This window comes from Pteropus alecto, unplaced genomic scaffold (genome assembly GCF_000325575.1).
Source record: "Pteropus alecto unplaced genomic scaffold, ASM32557v1 scaffold35, whole genome shotgun sequence".
Taxonomy (NCBI): Eukaryota; Metazoa; Chordata; class Mammalia; order Chiroptera; family Pteropodidae; genus Pteropus; species Pteropus alecto.
This window is the reverse complement of record NW_006437828.1, coordinates 8805481-8819837: the sequence shown is the minus strand read 5'-3', so window position 1 is coordinate 8819837 and position 14357 is coordinate 8805481. Positions and strand designations below refer to the sequence as shown.

The window sequence follows — 14357 nt, the reverse complement described above, 5'->3', positions numbered from 1 at the left end:
TATAAATATAAATATAGGTAGGCAGAATTAGGGAGAAAGTCTGTGATCATGAAACACATTCAACAGAGTTAGAGAGAAAATCAGATGTGGATTTATTAGTATTAATCCAGGGTAGTCTGTATGTGAAGCAGAAAGGACATAGATAAATAGCGTGAACAGAGTGAATGGCCCAGTCAGCATCAGGGAAGGCATCGCAAAAGAGGCAAGTTCGAAGTGAGATCGGGGGAAGGAAAAGGAAAGAAAAAACAGGAAAGAGTCATAAAGCGGGTGATTCTGACCCTCTGCTGAGTAAAGCTCTCCGGATTTAGCTTGGTAAGATATTTCTGGAAAGATTTCAGTCTCCTGATTCAGGAAGCAATTTAACTTTGTTCTTTCTTTTTCCTTATATATCAGGTTTCAATCCTTTAAATTTTTGGTTTTGAAAACATATGTAATTATTATACAAGTGCTTTGTATTTAACCAATCTTTAGGAAAGATATTTAGTGGTTTTGCACATTTCCTTATAGAAACTTCTTTACACATGCCTTCCTGTTATGGTAATATTTCACTGCTTTTGGCTTGCAAACTTTATCATGACTTTTTATGATTGGAAAGATTCACAGGTTCTATAAAAATCATCGCGAAGATTTTTTTTAAAAGGATGTCATCGAAATAGGAAAAAATCCATATGTTCAAATGTTAAATGGGAGATGACAATTCCAGAAGTATTTAACAACATTACATTTCTTTTAATAATCATGCAAACTCGAATGAACTCCTTGGTGTAGGAATGGACAGACAAATCCAGATGCCCTTTTCCTGAAAACTGGTAATGTCTGACTCTGCCAACTCAGCTTTCATTTGCTGTGTTGGTAAAGGAAGGAACTCTTTCCATCTTCCAAAGGAGAAAAATATCTACCCCTTCATCTTATCAGTTACTCCTACATACAGAAGAGATTGAAATGCAGTTTTAAACCTGCTTAGGGCTTACCCTGCCCAGAATAGAACTGGACAGGAGTGCTTTATTTTCTACACTCTATACAGAAATTGCTGATCTAACTTGGCACTGTTTCTCCTTGATTCTGGCTATTGTTTTAGAATTCATTTCATCACAGTATCGACGGTACCAGCTATTAATCCATAGTAATTAATTAGTCGTTATGTATGTATGTATGTATGTATGTATATACGTATGTTAGATACTGTGCCCAGCATGTTACATGTTACTTTAATTATTACAACAGCCCTGTGAGATTTTACTGACGAAGACACTGACGATCAAAGAAGTTAAGAAAGTTGCTCAAGATTATTAACAGCTGAAAAGATGGAGAACCAAATTCAAATACAGTTCTGCCTTCCTTCCTGAATCATTCTTAACCACTGTATTTTAATTCTTGGAACTAAGGATGAAATGTCATTGCCATCCCTGTATTTGGCCACTAATTTACTTGCAGGCTCAGCAGGATATATGAAAAGAGAAAAAAAGAAAAGTGAAAGATTATCAACATTGATTATTCTGTAGGAGTAAAGAAGGTGAACCAAAAAGGAGACAAGAGACACAGAAGTATGCCAGGCAATGAAGAAAGGGGGTGTCGAGGAGTTCTTGGAGAAGGTAATAAAGCAGTCGTAGGAAATAAATAATGAAAAGATAGGCAGCAACAAAAAAGTACATGTGATAAGATAATTGTGTTAAATTTTATAACAAATTGGAATATAGCGAAGCTGTTAAACTTCTCCAGGAAGAAACTTATTCAGTGTTTAGAAAAGGCATAACAACCTGAAAATGCAGGCCTATAATGAAAATTCATCAACTGTAATTGCTATGTAGTTGTTATAGTGGCAATATAATTATAGTATATGCGCAAGTGGTCTGGGTAAAAACAACTGGGACAATCAAAATATTTATACTGTTCCCTAAAGGAAACAGGTATAACATTGCAGTAGGCGATTTTGAATCATGTGTTATTATGGCCTTTTATTTTGGTTTTGTTTATAGTCAGAAAGGGAAGATTACCAACTCTGAATTTAGTTTATTTATGAAGAAGCATCACATTTTTTATGACTTTGAGTAAAGAAACATAACTTTTTTAGAATGTTTGCATTTAAATTTTTTAATGTACGTTATTTTTTTTGTCTAGCTCTGGCTCAACAAGACATATCTTCATTAACCGATGCTGTCGAGCAAGTTGCAAAGCAACAACAATTGCAGACATCAGAAATAGAAAGACACAAAAAGATTCTGTTTCATTTGCAGGTAACCTGTTTTGTACTGTCTTCTAAACAAGTCTAGATTTTCCTCCAAACTATATTAAATTAATAACAGGGAAGTTATTAAGGACACTTAATTTTGGGAGGCAATTTTAAACTCATATTTTTTTATATTTACCTCTTTTTTAATTATTCTATTATCCCTAAGTGAAATCTATGAGTATTCCAGTCTGCAGAACATTTTATGCACTCAATATACAAAGATTCAAAATGTCATTGCAGCCGTGGTATAAGCATATAACCTAGCGTGTCACTTAGAATTGTTTTAAATTAACTTTTATTTGATAGTTTTTCCTAAAATACTGAAGTGAAGGAAGGTTAAGTTTATAAGCCGGTGTTTTGAAAATTATCACTTGTGAGTTATGAGTTTCTAGTGAATATTTAAAGTAAATAAGGAACACTTCTCTCTTCTTTGTACTTCATAATATATTTATAATTCCATTACAGAGAATCTGGAAGCCGTACTTGGTTTTTGTATACAGCATAATTAGATGTAACTATACTCCGTTAATATAGCTAAAGAAACAAAATGGAAATAGTATCTTTACTATGTGCTCTGTAAAGCTTTTTTATTATTATTAAATATATCATGGAAATGAAAAGAATAGCTTTTAGAACTAAACTGCCTAGTTTGAGAGACAAGATTTGGTACTTTCAGCTCTTTGGTTTAATTTCGTGCTTCTGTTTTCCCATTTGTAAAACGGAGATAGCAATAGAACCTGCCTATAAGATTTTCATGATGATGAAGTGAATTAATCATACTTGTAAATATTATGTAAGGCATCCTTGCTAGGATGAGATATTGATATTGGCTTTAGGTATTAATGCATCAGCAGAGATATGATGATAATAATTATACTATCATGGTAATATGGATTTCTTATAAATATTTGCATAGCATTAGTCACTGTTAGAAAGATTACATGTTTACAATAGAATATAAGGCAAAAATAGTAATGTCTTAGATTTCTCCAAAGAAATTTTCTGTAACACTTCTCAGTCTTCAAAGACTTTCACAGATGTTATTTCACTTATATGGAGGCATTTTGCTCATTCTTAAGTTTCTCGCCATCTAGGAAGGAGGGGACAGTGAAGTAAGTAAATAATTACATGCAGAGCAGTAGTGTCAGCAGTAAAGGCATGAACACAAGGTTAACACCAAAGGAGGAGCGATCTCAAAGAAAGTGATGTTTCAGTTGACTTTGAAGGGACAGTTAGAATACACCTGAATGATCGGGTACCTGGGACAGGTGTAAGGGTTAAGGGGTGAGGAGGACAGTATTCCAGACAAAAAGAACCTGAGAAAATTCACAAGAGCCTGAAATCACGTTGGTATATTCACAGAACTCTACGTGGTTTGTGGTGGTATAGTAGAGTAAGTTTTGAGAACTGAGAGCTGTATAGAATGGTATGAAACTTGGACTTTATTTTAAAGGTGATGAGGTTTTGATGGGCTTTAAGGAAGGAAGCAAATTATTAAATTTATGTGTAGGAGGGAATTCTAGTGGTATAAAAAACAATTGTCATAATCCAACATCCATTCATGCTAAAACCTCTCAGAAAAGTAGGAATCGAAGTTTCTCAGTCTAAAAAAGGGCATCTACCTAAATCCTACAGCTAACTTTATACCTAATGGTGAAAGAGTGAATGTTTTACTCTCGAGATCAGGTATAAGGCAAAGACGTGTGCTCTTACAGCTTGTATTCATTTAAGCCACCGCAGTCATGCAAGAAAAATTTTTAAAAAGCATCCACATTGGAAAGGAAGAAGTGAAACCTGTTTTATTCACAGATGACATGATTATCTTTTAAAAATCCTGGGAATCTATTTTTTTAAAAAGCTATCAGGAATAATAAGTGAGTTTAGAAAGATTATAAGCTATAAACGTAATTATAAAAATCAATTATGTTTCTATATATTGAAAGAAACAATCAGAAATTAAGATTTAAAAAGGAGTATCATTTACAGTAGCATCAAAATTATGAAATACTTAGGGGTAAATTTGACGAAAGGTTTGTGTTATGTACTGAATGTTTATGGGCGGCAACCCCCCCCCACCCCCGCCCCCGTAACAGTATTTAGAGGTGGGGCCTTTGGGAGGTAATTAGGGTCAGATGAGGTCATGAGGGTGGGGCCTCCTGATAGGATTCCTTCCCTTGTAAGAAAGGGCTGGGGTGCTTGCTCTCCCTCCACTCTCTGCCCTGTGAGAACCAGCGTGAAGGTGGCCCTCTGCAGGCCAGGAAGAGTTCTCACTAGCACTGGACCAGGCCGAGGCCCGTTCCAGCCTCCAGAACCATGAGAAATAAATTTCTGTTGTTTAAGCCACGAAGTCTATGGCATTTTGTTATGGCAGCCCGAGCAGACTAAGACAATTCGTAAACTGCACAACATTTCTGAGAGAAATTAAAGACTAAAATAAATACAGAGATATACCATTTAAATGAATCAGAAGATTCGCTGTCATTGTTCTTTCCATTTTATCTATAGTTTAAAAGCAGTTCTGCTCAAAATCCAGCAGGCATTATTTTTGAAGAAATTGATAGGCCGATTCTCAAAGTCAAATGGAAATCCAAAGGACCTAGAGAAACCAAAACAACTTTGAAGAAGAACAGTGTTAGAAGTTATTACCTTACCTGATTTTAAGATTATCATAGAGTACGGTAATCAGGACAGTGTGTCACAGCGTACAGATAGATATACACATCCATGGAACAGAGCAGAGTGTCCCGAAATAGCCCCCCACATATCAGTGGATTTCAAAAAGATGCTGGTATGGACTGAACGTTTGTGTCCCCCGTGGTGTCTGGAGGTGGGGTTTTTAGGAGTTAATTGGGTCTAGATGAGGTTACAAGGGTGGGACCTGTATGATGGGATTATAAGGAGAGAAGGAGACCCAAGGGCAGGCATGTGCTCTTCCTCCACTCCCCTCCCCTTCCCTCTCTCTCTCTGCCATATGAGGACATTGCGAGAAGGCGGCTGTCTGTAAGACAGGAACAGGGCTCTCACTAGGAACCGAATCCACTGCACCTTGATCTTGGACTTCACAGCCTCTAGACCTGTGAGAAATGAATATCTGTTGTTTAAGCACCCAGTCTATGGTGTTTTGTGATAGCAGTTCGAGCTAAGACAAGGTGCCAAGACTGTTCATTAGAGAAAGGGTAGTCTTTCAACAAATGGTGGAGGACAGCCACATGTATAAAAAGTAAACCTCAACTTTCACTTCGTATTACATGCAAAAATTCATGCCAAATGGATTATGGGCCTAAATGTAAGAATTAAAGCTGCCTAGAAGAAAACATAAGAGAAAAGTCTAGTGGTTTTGTGGGGTTTGGCAATGATATTTTAAATAGAACACATTTTTTTTTAATTGGACTTCATTAAATATTTTTTTTTTAAGTTCTGATTAAAAGACACTGTTATGAAAATTAGGTATACTTGCTAGGGCCCACTGGGCATTTGGGTTATCATAGAAAATATTTAAAGATACATCTGACAGTGTATTTGTATTTACACTATGTAAAGAATTTTTGTCATTCAAGAAGGCAAACAATTTAAAAGTGGAAAAAAGGTTTGAACAGTCATTTCATGAAAGAAGATATTAAAAAGACAAGCATGTGAAAAGATATTCAATATTGTTAATCATTAAGGAAATGCAAATTGTGAAATGATAATAAGATAGGTTCAATAGCCACTAGATTGGCTAAATTTAAAAAGATGGACCATACCAAACACTGGTACAGATATGGAAGAACTGGAACTTTCAGACCCTGTTACTTGGAGTGTGAAATGGTGTAACCACTTGGGAAACAGTTTACAGATTTTTAAAAGGTTAAAATATATCTACCATATAACCCAACTGTTCCATTATTTAGATACTTGTTTATCCAAGAAAAATAAGTGTATGCCCATTAGAAAACTGGAAACAACCCAAATGCCCATCAGATGAATGGATAAACGAAGGATGATAGATCCACACAAGGAATAGTACTTAGCAATAAAAAGGAAGAGCTGTTGCTATGTATGCAACTATGTGGATGAATCTCAAGTATGCTGAATGAAAGGAGACTTAAAAAGTATAGTTTGTATAATTCTGCTTATGTAAAATTCCTGAAAATGACACAAAGCAGATGAATTGTTGCCTGGAAACAGACGAGGAGGGAAGGGTGAATTAAAAAGCAGCAGGAGGAAACTTCTATGGGAAATGGATATGCTTATTATGTTACTTGCAATGGTCTTATGAGCATAAAAGTGTATCAAACTGTAAAGTTTAAATATGTACAGTTTATTTACATCAAGTATGCCGCAAATCTATAAACAAACAAAAAGGAGAAGAGGGCAAAGAGGAGGAAGAGGAAAAGGAGGAGGAAGAAGGAAGGAGCTGACGGAAAAAGGAGAGGAAGGGAGAGGGGGAGGAGGAGAAAGGGACATCAACAGTGACGAAATCTAATTCTGGTGAAAGAGCTTAAGTAGACTGGAGGAGGAATCGACTCAAACCAGAAAGGAAAGTTAACAGTCTATTAAGACAACCAAATCACTAACTACAAATGTCATCTCTTCCCGTATTGATCAGTAGGGTCAACAGCCTAGTCCAGTTGGCAGGGCATGTATCCCATTCCATGTGCATCATTAGTCACTCATTTAATATTTTTTGAGCACTCCTTTGTGCCAGGCACTATTTTAAGCCCTGAGAAAATGGTGGTAAAGAAGACAGACAAGGTTACTGCACTCGTGGTGCTTACCTTCTAGTCAGAGGAGGCGAGCAATGAGGAGATAAAGAAAATGAAGAATATTCCCTTGATCGATGTGTTAAAGAAGAAATACAATAGGATAATGTGTTGAGAGTTACTGGGGGAGGAGAGTGGGTGGTTAATTTATATTTTGATCCAGGGAAGACAGTTCAGAGGATTAATTATAAAGCCGAGCTGTGAATGACAAAGACAATAACAGGTAATAACTAGGGGCTGAGAATTCTAAAGTAGAGCAATTACGAGTGCCCTTAGGTGGGAGGGAACCAGGCATGTTTAATAAACAGGAGGCTGGAAGCTGGAGAGAATAGTGTATGAGAGAGATGGAACAGTGGATAGAGACTAGAACATGTGCGGCCTTGTGTAAGCCACAGTAGAAATTTGAATTTTATTAGTACAATGAGAAACCACTGCGGGAACTTGGGCAGGGAAGTAACATGATATGATTTATATTTTTAAAGGATTCTTCAGCTCAATACAGGGAGCCTAGTTGAAGTACAGGGGGAAGAAATGAAACAGGGAGACTGATTAGAAACTAGAATGCTACAAAAATTGGCCGGAAGTGAATTTGGGATTTTATTTTGGAGGTCCGACCATCAAGATTCGCTGGTCGTTTGTTGGAGGTGAGGTAAAGGGAGGAATGAAGAATGACTTCTAAGTTCTCGAATACTCAGATGGAAAGAAGTACGGCTTATTGAGTTCAGGAAGACTGGGGGAGGAACATGGTGAGCGTGTAAGTGAAATGTTCTTTTCTAAACATGTAGTTGATACACGAACAGAAATATCGAGTGGGCATTTGAAATATCAGAACTGGAGATGAAGATTGAGATTCATCAGCATATTGTGTTTTTCAGTGTACTTCCCTCTTCTGTCTCTGCCAGGAAAAGGATAGACTGGGTCTGCTTGTTTAGCATAGTCCATCTTTCCCAAAATTATAAGTTTGCCAAGGAGAATAATCGTACTACACAGAAAAAAAAGATGGAGGATGGCCTGCAGAGTTGACTTGGTGGCAGTTAGATACAGGCAGTACAGAGAATGGAGGAAATAAGGGTGCTTCCAAAATAGTACCATCAGTTAATTAGTTTGTGAAAATAGGGGTGTAGTAATTTGCATTTCAGTCCCAATTCTTCATCCTTGTGTATATACTCAGACATGTATCATTACGATGCCCTCCCACAATGGGTGGGCATACATCTAGCCCCTGACTGTGAGTTTCATCATGTGACCAGCTGGGATGTTAACAGATGTTATTCGAACAGAAGCTTGAAAAAGGTCTTCAGTAATTGGGCTTCCATTCTTCTGCATCTGCTATCTTTATGAGAAGGACACACCTGGCCTGGCCCATTGGAGGTTGAGGTACATGTGAAGCAAAGCCAAAACACCCCAGCTGGCCTAGTTGGCCAAACTAAATCATCTTACAGCCAGCTTACAGCCAGCCAAACCCCAGACATTTGAGCAGATTTAACCAAGGTCAGCATCTAGCCCACTTCAGCTGCTCTCAGTCATGTGAGCAATAAACACTTATTTCTGTACGTCACTAAGGTTTTGTGGTTCTGACAATACATAATTGAAGAACAAGGAAGAACAGGGTGGGATGCGGGGAGGATTAGGCTGCTTTGGACATGGATCAGTTTGATATGGCTAGTGGCAGCTGGGTGTAGGACTCAACAGCCACTTTTATTCTGTGACTCATCAGCATATATATAGCTCGAGATGTATGTATGGATAAGATTACCCAAGGAGTATGTATAGAGTGAGGGGAGGAAGTTACGGTGACTGCACCTGAGGAAGACCTGCATTTGAAGGAACCATTGTGATTGAGAAGGAATGCTCAGAGATATCTGGGAGAACCGGTGTGAAAACGAAGTTTTAAAAACGTGGTACTTGGTGGAACTGCCAAATGCCCAAGAGGTAAGGTAGACATCTTTATACTCATTTTACAAAGGAGGAAACTGAGATCGGATAGGGTAATTAAGTTGTCTGTGGTCATACCAACTAGTCAATAGAACTAAGGGCACAAAATCTATGTCTTTTGATTTTTTTAACTCAAGTCTTTGTCATGTATATCATACTGCCTTTCTTCAGTGTGTACTTCTGATGCCCATAAATATATTAGTAAGATGATTGTAAAGTATCTTTTACACATAAAATGTTAAAATAAATGACAAAATTTTAATATTTAGAATTAGATGAACAATAAATAATAAGAAATATATAACTCTGGGTTCCCATTGAGATTATACCATAATCTTATGTTATTGCATGTTTCCTTCTATTGTACATCAATTTTTCTATATCTGATAAATATATATTTTTTATGTTGTGATTTGCCTACATGCACTATGGGTCAAAAAATAACTTTCCTCTCATGTGAATATCGTGTTGAATTAATAATGTTGAAATATTTTACAGAATGAACTTCATGAGCTGGAAAAACAGATAGCATCTGTCTCTGCAGAAACTAAAGAAACAGAAAGGCAGATTCATCAGCAAGATGCTGCCATGGAGAATAGCAAACTTCAGTGTGAAAACCTGGAAACACAAATCAAAGCCTTACATACAGAAAATGTAAAGCTTAAATTTGACATAGAAGCAGCCCAAGAAGAATTCGAGGAACACATGATAAGATATAATGAATACTATGCAAAAATAAAAGCACATAAAGATAGTTTGGGGGAGGAAGAACGCAAACATTCTTTTATGATTGAACTCCACGAAAAACGAGATCTTGTTAAAAAACTGAAGACAATGAAAGAGGAACTTAGGCAGGATCTCCAAAATCCAGAAGGAAATCGGATGAAGCAAGTACAGGTTTGATATAGCACTTATTGAAACTTTTTCTTCTTTTTTTTTTTTTTTCTTTCAAGTACACTTTTATAAGTGATAAATTTATCATAAACTTAATTAAATACCCACTGCTGCTCTAACTAGATTCAGAAACTATTATCACAACTTTAAAAATCTGGGATAAGTACATGAGTTATGTAACAACTATGCCAAACGTGCAAATGCATAAAGAAAACATCCCCAGATCTCCCATGGATTAAGAAAAATACATAGTCACACAAAATCACAGTGAACAATTAATCCATTTGTTACAGAAAGTGTGACTCAAAAACGTTGAAACTCTACCTTCTAAGCTAATCTATGTCGATTTAGTACGCTTAATGCTGCTATGTAAAGAATATGAATTAAGCATCTTTCTATTTCTTTTACTATTCTCTGAAGACAGTGAGAGATACAAACTTAAAATATCATTTTGCTAGAGAATTAAAAAGTATCCTTTACACTGTTGTTCTGGAATTGCCATTTAAACTACCACTATCCTTTATGTCTTATTTTCATTTGAATTTTAGTTTTCCATTTTCAAATCTAAGGTTTCTTTGTTTGTTTGGATAATTGTTTTTTTATTATTTGTACCATAGAAGTAATATTCAAATCCTGTTTATCAAAATTAAATATGATGGCTAGTTTTCTGAAGTTATAGAAACACTGAAAATCTAGGATTTATACTGACCATTAATTGTTTGACTTGTATATTTTAAATTTTATAAACATACAGGATGATATTACAATGCTAAAGAATAAAATTATAACTGTAAAAGAATCTATCATTGAAAAAACTTGTTTTCTTGAGAAAGAAAAAAAGATACATGAAAAATTAAGAAAAGAAATCGAGGTAAGTCTTAATTATCTGGATTTGACTTTTTACGTGATCGTTTCTTAAACTTATGCTGTATTCATAGTTTCCACAGTTTACTTCCAAACAGCTAGAGAACAAAAACTACAAAAAGCATTAGATAAGTACAAATCATTAATAGATAATTGGAAATAACTCCCCCATTCAAAGATACTCAGCTATGAATGTGTTTAGACAAAGGAAGCACTCGCTCCTGTTTAAGTCTGGCCTGGAATTCTTCAGGTCTCATGCCACCAACAACCTGGTACCCAATTAATGGCTAGAGAGTCAAAAAAGATGACCATTCTTAGATAGACACCAGAGACTTCTCAAAATAAAGTAAAAGACAATGAATTCATGGGTGTCCTACAGCCCTCTAACTTCATGTTTGCAATTATGGAATCAATTAAAAAACACCAATCTGCAAAACTGAAAGTGAGACGGAATTTGGGGCACCAGCGATAGACTTCTGTAGTCATTACTATTTAGTCGAATGGGAAGGAAAATGGAAGAGAGTATGTTAAGGGAAGATAAATAATTTCCACCCTTAAGACATTAATTTGGAGAATAAAAAGATTCATGTCTTTAACTTGCTTGTGACTAATTTAACACAATAAAAAAGCATCTGATGAACTCGAAGATAAAAACCTTTTCTTTAAGAAACACCGTGATTTTACTTATATTTTACTAGTAATATAAATAAATGGGTTTGTTTCATTTTTGCTCTTTTATACATCAAGATTTATTATTAAACTATAAATAGTAAGATAGTATATAAATGGCATAGAAATAGAAAAAATGATTAATGAAACAAAAATAATCAAGAGATTGGTGCAAACAAAATAAATCAGCTTTATAAATAAAATAAAGAAGATGAGATAAGATTGTCATAACACACTTCTAGGAGTACTGAAGACAATATAGGGAACAAACTTAATCGTTCGAGTCAGAATTATTCCCTTTAAAAGAAACACATACAAACTGCATAATTAAATATTTGGGTGTATCATTAAATTTCTCGAGTATTGAAATGCACCAAAACAAAAAAAGATTCATTTTAAGAGAAGGTATTTGAAACAAATTATGACTAACAGATTAGAAAATGTCAAACAAGCCAGCAGAACATTGGGTAAATGGTATGGAAATTCTTTTGTTTTGAAATATGAATATCCAAAAAACAATGGAAAACATGACTAATCTCATTAACAATGAGGGATTGACCATGAGGTCCCATATTTATCCTGTCAGATTGTCAATATTACGATTGGTAAGATGTGGACTGCCTGAATTCTAATATAATATTGATACGAGTATAAATTGGTAAAAGTATTTTGGAAAGGAATTTGAGATTTCCTAATAATTTTATGCTAATATACTTTATTGGGATATAATTGTCATAAGATTAAGTGAACAGATTGTAAGGGTTTAGCTCGATTAATTCTGACTAATCTATACGTACACCCACATTACCATCACCTAGACTAAGATATTAAACTTCCCGATCATGACCGGAAAGTTCTCATGTGCCCCTTTCCTCAGGCTACCACTATTTTGATTTTTAAAAACAGATTTTTTGAGATATAATTTACATACCACACAATTCATGCATTAAAGTGCATAATGATTTTTGGTATATTCACAGATAATTTGCAACCATCACCACAGTCAATTTTACATATGTTTAACCACCTCAAAGAGAAACTCCATACCCTTTAGCTAAGACCTCTCCATTTGTCTATTGCATTTACCCATAATTTTGCTCTACCATATTTTTTTCTTCCTTCTTGTTGTCCTAAGATTTCTTCTTTTATCATCTCCTTTCTCTTTAGAAAACTTCTAAATTCATTCTTTTAAGATAGGTCTGCTGGTGACAAAATCTTTTAGTTTATTTAATCTGAGAATCTTCATTTTCTCTCTGTTCCTGAAGGATATTTTTGCTGGATATAGAATTCTGAGTTGACAGTTCTTTCTACAGATGAAAAAATGCAGTGCCGGTTCTTTCTGGCTTCCAGGATTTCTAATGAGAAATCCTCTGTTATTAAAATTGTTTTTCTCCCTATAGATAAGGTGTTTGTTTCCTGCTGCTTTCATGATTCACTCTGTTTTTACTTTTCATAAGTTTTGCAGTGATGTGTTTCAGCATGAATCTTTAGATTTATTCTATTTAGAATACTCTCAGATTCTTGATTCCGTAGTTTTTGTCTTTTGGCAAATTTGGGAAATTTTCGGCTCTTATTCCAATACCTTTTCAGCTCTACCCTCTTCTCCACTGTCAGGACTCTGATGATGCAAACAATAGGTCTTTTTTGTTTTAGTGTCACAGGTCCCTGTGGCTCTGTTCATTTCTTTTTTCAGTGTTTTTCTCTCTGTTCAGATTGAGTAATTTCCAGTATTCTAGCTTTCATTCACTGATTCTTTTTTCTTCCCCTACATTCTGCTATTGAACCTCGTTCTAGGTCTGATGAGTGATTTTCTTTGAAATCTGGACATGGTGGGTATTATTTTTAAGATTCTGGATTATAGTTATTTCTGGGTGGTGATGGAAATTCAGATTTCCTTCTCAGTCTCCATTGATACTCTTGTTACTGCTGGCCAGGGGCAGGAATTCTGGCTGTCCACTAGGCCTCTGCTGATAACCCTCTGGCTGGGAGAGGCAGGGGCACCTTGTCAGTTCCTCTGTGTGGCCTCCACTGATGCCATGTAGATGTGGACTTGTTACTACTATCTCTCTACTAGGTCTCCTCTGACATTCAGTGTGAAGGGAAAGGATGCCTTATTACCACCAGATGGGGGTAGAAGTCCAGGCTTCCCAAGTGGGCTCCACTGTCACAGCAGTGTGTGGTTTTCTGCTACCCAGTATAGAGGCAGATTCCTGGCTCCCTAAGTGCCCTTCCCTGGTGTCACTCCCGCAGGGGAATTGGAGCACCTTGTTATAGCTTAGCAATGATGGAAGTTTAGACTTTTCACTCATATGGATAAATCGTGAACAATACAGAATTTAGCAATATATTTTATATAACGTTGTTCCCAAAAAAGTTTAGCAGCCATTTGCTTTACAAAAACTGTCTCATTTTATTTATATATTTATTCATTAATTCATCAACACATATTTTGAGTTCATACTATGTGGCAATTACTCTTTTAGGCTCAGATGATAGAGTGGTGAATAAAATAAATGGATAAAAGTCCATGTCCTTATGGAACTTGAGTTCTAGTTGGAGAGAGACATAAACAAGATGTAAAAGTAAGATATGGAGCACTAGCTGTGGCTGGTGATCTAGAGTCCCACTTAGGGGATGCTATTCTGATCTATCGTGTATGCATTTCATAGCTTAACTATTGAAGAATAATTTCAAAAGGAGGCTAATATACAACCAACCAAATTTATTGATTAACCAGAAATTTGTTATTTTATTTCTATTAATATATTCTATGAACATGAATATAAGCATATTTAGTCATTATAATCTCCTTATGAATATATTCTATTGGCTATATCAATGCACATATATTTTATAAAGTAGACATATATAATATATGCATCAGTGGACCTATATCTTCTTGAATATATTTGATGTATAAAAATCTTTCGAATATAGCTTCATTATTTAAAAAAATTTTATTAAAATATAGCTAATATACATTATTTTATTAGTTTCAGTAATTTTTCAACAATTACATAGCT

The 14357-nt window shown here is 35.4% G+C and overlaps 1 protein-coding gene across 13 annotated transcripts in view; it reads left to right on the top strand.

Moving 5' to 3' along the window:
- Positions 1 to 14357, top strand: part of CCDC122 (coiled-coil domain containing 122) — a 30775-nt gene that overhangs the window by 11401 nt on the left and 5017 nt on the right. For 6 of the 13 annotated variants that reach the window (XM_025049023.1, XM_025049021.1, XM_006914955.3 and 3 more), the window contains 4 exons: positions 1503 to 1592; positions 2119 to 2234; positions 9406 to 9804; positions 10556 to 10672. In XM_025049023.1, the coding sequence (XP_024904791.1) occupies positions 1547 to 1592; positions 2119 to 2234; positions 9406 to 9804; positions 10556 to 10672 (678 nt within the window). In that variant the 5' untranslated portion in view covers positions 1503 to 1546. Of the gene's footprint in view, positions 1 to 1224; positions 1593 to 2118; positions 2235 to 8689; positions 8905 to 9405; positions 9805 to 10555; positions 10673 to 14357 lie in introns of those variants that run through there. The other 7 variants (XM_015591837.2, XM_015591834.2, XM_015591835.2 and 4 more) reach the window with 4 other exon arrangements.